The 6,640-nt window shown below is 43.8% G+C and overlaps 1 protein-coding gene across 6 annotated transcripts in view; it reads right to left on the bottom strand.

The window, feature by feature from the left end:
- Window positions 1-6,640, bottom strand: part of KLF12 (KLF transcription factor 12) — a 228,647-nt gene that overhangs the window by 9,330 nt on the left and 212,677 nt on the right. For 5 of the 6 annotated variants that reach the window (XM_083435893.1, XM_083435890.1, XM_083435892.1 and 2 more), the window contains one exon: window positions 4,120-4,398. In XM_083435893.1, the coding sequence (XP_083292019.1) occupies window positions 4,217-4,398 (182 nt within the window). In that variant the 3' untranslated portion in view covers window positions 4,120-4,216. Of the gene's footprint in view, window positions 1-4,117; window positions 4,399-6,640 lie in introns of those variants that run through there. The other variant, XM_083435895.1, reaches the window with a different exon arrangement.

The following is a 6,640-nucleotide window of genomic DNA, read 5'->3' as shown; positions in this document are numbered from 1 at the left end:
AAAGGAGTCGACCTGGCAACTGAGTTAAAGCAGGCAACTATAGAAATACAGCCCTTAAGGCCCGACCGGAACAGGAGCCTCAACTGGGAAACCCAGAAACCAAGTCAAAAGAATCCAGTTATCAATCTATGCTTAGAGGAAAGGGGGGTCTCCTGCCCCGACTGAGGTGGAGGAGTGGCCAAACGACACAAGAGTTCGACATCCAGACCTGGGCAACTACAATTACATAATGACAGGGCTGTACAAAGATCTGTTGGAAGAACATCAAATTCAGCTAATTAAAGAACTGGGGCCAATTAAAAACTTTCTTTCAGAATGTTTGGGTTTGCTCACCTCCCTGATTGAACTAATCAGGAGGAAAGAGGACTGCCACTTTCACAAAGAAGCCAGCAATAAGCCAAATGGAAATAAAACCCAGCCCAACATCAAAGAAAGGAAAACAAGCAGAGCCAAACTAGTCCAAGGAAAAGTATTGGCCACTAGGAAACCTTCCTTAAAGGGAAAGAGTTCAACGCACAAGAAGAAGCCGAAGAATGTGAAATTGGGTCGAAAGGCTATGCTGCCCTCTCGGACTGGGAAAATGAATTTCTCAAAGTTATTCAAGATTCTGGAGAACTCAAGCACAAAGAACCCCAGCATAACAACGCCAAATAAGAGCCAAAGCCCAAACATTTTAAATAAGCATCAGGTGGCTAGCCCTTCAAGGCTAGTAAAACAATCGCTGCCCTCTAGTGGAAAACTAAAGAAAACTCCAGACCTAAAGCAAGAAACTCTCCAGAAGGGAGTACGAAAGAGCCAGAACTTAATTTTAATTAAACATAAACTAGTTCTCCTCCCTCTTTTCAAGCATGGAGGCCTTTCCACGCCTGCACAACAGAGAATTTATATACTTAAGAAAATTGACTTAGTCATCAGAGGCCTTATTCCAGCAGAAAACATTGTCAGCGTGAAATTTCTTCCTTTTGATAAGGCCCAAAACAGAGTTGTGGTGACCTTTAAGGACTGGTCGGTAACTAAACAAATCTTGAAAAAGAGGGACAGGCTCCAGAGGGCTGGCCTGTTGGTGACCCGCCTATTCGAAGAGTCCGGCATTCCATCATCCCTCTTAGGAACACGTAAGCCTACTAGTCTGCACACAGAATTGGAAATGGCTTCTGAAAACTACAAACAAGTTCAACCGGAGGCAGTCAAAATTTCCAAACAGAAGGCTAAGCTCCAAAAAAGTTCACTCCCTTCCAATGAACCCAAAAAAGATATTTTAAACGAAAAGGAGCTGTTCTTTTTAGCTTCCCTTGAGCAGATTCATCAGTCCCAGGATGCGTTAATAGCTAGGTTACAAAACATCAAAAAATCCTTACTTCCCCAAGGCTTTTCTGCTCCTTTGGAATTTAATTTTGCTACTAACACAACAAAGCCCTTATCCAACGAAGACTGGACGCAGTGCCGGTTCCTGTCCCCCGAAGAAGCGGGTTCTCCCACACAACCCTTAATACCTCAAACAACAACACACCAGGTAGATCTTGCCATGCCGATGAGTAGGAACGGCTCAATCTTTGTGGATGTCTTAGGATCCTTAGATGACATTCAGGTGGAGGATTGAAAGACAGACACAGCGAGGGGACACCATGCCAGGGAAACAAAACTCACTAGGTTAGTACCTACCACGAATGATCTTAACAGCTCACTCCACCTCTATAAAAACATCCATTCCATCATACTAAAGAACAAACGGAGGAGTCTACCTTTGTTCCCCTCACCACCATATTTCCACATTTTATCGTGGAATGTGGCGGGCTGGCGGTCTAAGCAGGGCGATGCTGATTTTCTGGATTTCCTCTCAAAATTCCAGATTATTTGTTTACAAGAGACCTGGTGCCTAGACTCTCATCTCCCTTACTTACAGGGCTATGTGGCTTTTGCTACCCCTGCGAAAAAACTAAATAACTGTGGCCGACCTAGCGGCGGTTTGGTCACTTTTATCCCTATAGAGCAAGGGTACAGGGTGCGACAACTGCAGTGGATGAAGAGCAACAATTTTCAGATTTTACTTATCTCCAATAACACAGGAGGAGATTTTCTATGTTTTAACGTTTATATTCCCCCCGTGTGTACTTCCTCTCAGACAATACAAATCTGGGAAGATTTGGAGTCATGCTTGGAGAAGGCCAAAATAGAATTTCCTGACTGGAACATCCTGCTGGCAGGTGACTTTAATGCTAGGATAGGCAGTGACATCAATTCGTATGGCTCCAAATCCCAGTTTTTACCAGAAGTGGACTGGTTTATCCCTTGGAGTTCTGATGAAAAGGTCCTGAATAAGGCAGGTAATACATTACTGGAGATCGCCTTTAAGCATAATTTGTACAACCTGCATGGTACTTACATGGATAGGTCAGGAGGTTTTTTTTCTTTTATCGGCCCTCGCGGTGCAAGTGTGATTGACCATATCCTGGTCTCTCCAACAATTTTGGAGAGGGCACAGGGTCTCAGCACTTTTAACAGAACTGAGAGCGACCATCTTCCTAGAGCAATCTCACTAACTCCCCTCGAATCAGGGGGATTACAACAACTACATCGTGCAGTCCCTCCTCAAGCACCGGCCCCACGCAGGCGTAAATGGAACAGCGAGCTGGAGCTTAAAATTAAACAACACCTGCACTCTCCAGATTTATTGGTTCTGAGAGACCAGTGTCTTTTACCCAACTCTGATCCTTTTTCACTATATCAGCGGGTCTCAGAGTCTCTTTTCCCACTACTTACAAACTCCAGGCCTCCCAAACAACATAACAAATCGGGGGGCTGGTTTGACAAAGATTGCCGGAAGCTAAGATCCCTGCTTAGGAAGCAACAAAACAAGGTAAAACAGGAGAGGACTCTGTCATCTATAGTAAATCTCCACAGATGGCGCTCTTACTATAAAAACACCTTAAAACTCAAGAAATCCCTTTATAGGAAGGAACAATGGGAGGCACTTGATAAGGCGATTAAATCGCGAGACGATAGAAAATTTTGGGCAATAGTAGCACAGGGAGTCTCATCCAAAGGAAAAATTGTAAACAACAGTATTCCATCCGAGGTGTGGTTTCAACACTTTTTCCAGCTATACACACCCTCAAATATTGCTAATTCGAGTCCGTCCCTCCCATTGAAGAATGTTCATCTAGCTAGTTGGGATCCTGTTACGGAATCAGAGTGCCTACAGTTAATTAAAACATTAAAAAATGGCAAAGCTCCTGGTGAGGATATGATCCCCCCTGAGGTATTTAAGTCAAATACCCAATGGTGGGCCATCTTTTTGGCCAAACTTTTTACGGCAATAAACAACACATGTAAAATCCCAGCAAATTGGAAACTAAGTGTGGTAGCCCCTATCTACAAGAAGGGAGATATTCAAGATCCAGCAAACTACCGCCCTGTAAGCCTTCTGGACATCGCATACAAACTTTATACCCGGTACTTATTAAACAAGTTGGTAGATTGGGCGGACCATTCTAACCTGTTCAACCAGGAACAGGCAGGATTTAGAAAGGGCCACAATACGATAGGTCACTGTATGGTACTACAGACCCTGGTAGCTAAATATGCAAAAGCGTATAAGAGCAGACTCTTTGTGGCCTTCGTTGACTTGACATCTGCCTTTGACTCAATCTGTAGAGATAGACTATGGAAAAAATTATATGAAACGGACATTGATAGACGACTCTTAAAAATTCTCAGAGAGTTACACACAGATACTACAGTCAAAATCAGAACTGGGCCATCGGGAACTCTTACGGACCCACTGCCATTGGGGAAAGGGGTCAAACAGGGATGCCTGCTAGCCCCATTTCTTTTTAACTTTTATATAAACGACATTGTTCAGTACATGGCAAAGTACAAGTCATCGGCTCCAGCCCTTGAAGGTAAACGTCTGAATATATTGCTATACGCCGATGACATGGCTTTAATGGCACTCACCCGAAGAGGCTTACGCAGCATGCTGGAGGGGATCGCAGCCTACTGTTCCCATAACTCACTAAAGATAAACTATGACAAAACAAAAATTGTGGTGTTCACTAGAGCTCGCCACACCTTTAGATGGTTTTTAAACGAACATGTGATTGAAATATCTGATTCAGCCCTGCTGAATTCGCTGTAGTTAAAAGAGACCCAGCTCTTGGTACTTCCTTTTTTTTTTTTTTTTTTTGGGTGGGGAGAGGGGACAATGTAGCCTTTTTCAGACAAGCATGTGCCTTCGGCGGTGCAACGCCAAGTGATCCGAACGAGAAAAGCTTCTATCACAGTCCGCGCACTTGAAGGGCTTCACTCCCGTGTGTTTGCGGTAGTGCCTCGTCAGTTCGTCTGAACGGGCAAACTTCCAGGTGCAGCCCTCCCAGGTGCACTTGTAGGGTTTCTCTCCTAGGAGACAAGGGGGAAAGGAAACGTCATACTGGGTTCAGAAACCTTGGCAAGCTTAGTCTAGGAAAGGCAGATCAAAGAGGAAGACTTGGTGCTCATGCAACATTGCAAATCTCTTACCTGCCATACCTTGCGAGAACGGATATCATCAAGTCTCTAAACTGTCCGGATTCAAGCCTGCAATGGCCTTGAACTGGAATTTCTGGGTGGTGACGGTGTCAGATGTCACTACTACATAACTCAGGCCAAAGGCAATTGGTCATTCCAGCAAGGAAGACTCTTTAGACCAAGGGTGGGGAACTTGCTGCCTGCCGGATAGCATTGGACTCCAACTCCCAGCAGCCCCAGGCAGCAAAGCCAATGGCCAAGGATGCTGGGAGTTGTAGTCCAAGCCACGCCTGGTTTACAGCAATTGGCCACATTTTACCCCTGGCCCCTAACAAAGGCTTTTGTTTTAAGCTTGGGTACTGGTCTGACCTATCGTTGCTCCTTGATGATGATGATGATGAATTTAATTTATATACCATCCTATACCTGCAGCTCTCAAGGCAGTTCACAGAATAAAATAATAATAATAATAATAATAATAATAATAATAATAATAATAATAATAATAATAATAATAATTTATTATTTATACCCCGCTCATCTGGCTGGGCTTCCCCAGCCACTCTGGGCGGCTTCCAAAAGAATATTAAAATACTGTGATACATCAAACATTAAAAGCTTCCCTAAACAAATCCCTAAAAAATCAAAATATAAAACCACAAAATGCATAATCAACACAAAAACAACAGCAATCCAACAAGCCCCACCCTCAAATAACCCCCTTTCACCTGGCTAGCCAGTAGTACATGTGAAAAGGATTTAGGGATCTTGGTGGACCACAAGCTTAACATGAGTCCACAGTGTGATGCAGCAGCAAAAAGTGGCTAATGCTCTTCTAGGCTGCTTCAACAGAAGCATAATGTCCACGTCAAAGGAAGTAATTGGCTCTGTTCTGTCTTGGTCAGACCACACATGGAGTACTATGCCTAGTTCTGGGAGCCAAAAGATGGATACTGAAAAGCTGGAACATGTGCAGAGGAGGGCAACCAAGATGACAAAGAGTCTGGAAAACAAGCCTTATGAGGAACGGTTGAAGGAGCTGGGTATGTTTAGCTCAGAAAAGAGGAGACTGAGAGCATAGCCATCTTCTAATATCTTAAGGGCTGTCACATTGAAGATGGAGAGAGATTGTTTTCTTCTGCTCTAGAGACCTGAACCAATGGCTTCAAGTTACAAGAAAGGAGATTCTGATTAAACATCAGGAAGAACTTTCTGACAGTAAGAAAGTTGGCATTGTTTCTAAGTAGAAGTTGGATGGCCATTTGTCATGGATACTTTGGTTGAGATTCCTGCATTGCAGGGGGTTGGCCTAGATGACCCTCAGGATCCCTTCCAACCCTACAATTCTATGATTCTATGACCCTCTGGCTTAAACCCAAAAGAAGCTGGGTTGTCAACAACTTGATAATCCACATTTCTTCAGAGCTACCAGATTATTGTAGCCAAGAGGATTTCTACCCTTGGCATTGCCCAACTGAAGCAATGGAACAGTTGTTTCACCTGGTTTAGTAGTGTTATCCTAGATTGAAATGTTCACGTGTTCACAGCAACAACAGTGAAGGCTGTGGCATTGCTGTGTATCCCACCCTCAAGTCAAATGCCAAATGCTAACAGACAGTTGAAATATTTTTATTCATATCTAGATGGTCACGTTATTGGGCCCCAGGAATTTGGCAGCTGGTATATGGGCACGAACCGCGCGACAGATGGCCTGGCAATTGCTAAAGACAGCATGCATTGAAATGCAGTATGACATACTCTCGCCACAAACAGCTGGCTAGCAATCCCATACCAATACACCAATATATCTCCTCTGACTTGGAAGACAGTCCATAGCCAGAAATCTGGCAACTACAGAGGAAGTGACATAGGTCTATAAGGAAATGCAGAAAACAGGTCATCTGAGAGGTTTAAATTACAATTATTACCGTATTTTTCGCTCTATAAGACGCACCAGACCACAAGACGCACCTAGTTTTTGGAGGAGGAAAACAAGAAAAAATATATTCTGAATCAGAATATATTCTGAAAGCAGCAATCCCTCTTGCTGTTCTGGCTTCTGGGATAGCTGCGCAGCCTGCATTTGCTCCATAAGACGCACACACATTTCCCCTTACTTTTTAGGAGGGAAAAA

This window comes from Podarcis tiliguerta (genome assembly GCF_965153285.1).
Source record: "Podarcis tiliguerta genome assembly, chromosome: 4".
NCBI lineage: Eukaryota > Metazoa > Chordata > Lepidosauria > Squamata > Lacertidae > Podarcis > Podarcis tiliguerta.
Note: the sequence above shows the minus strand (reverse complement) of the source record. Positions and strands in the feature narration are given on the sequence as shown.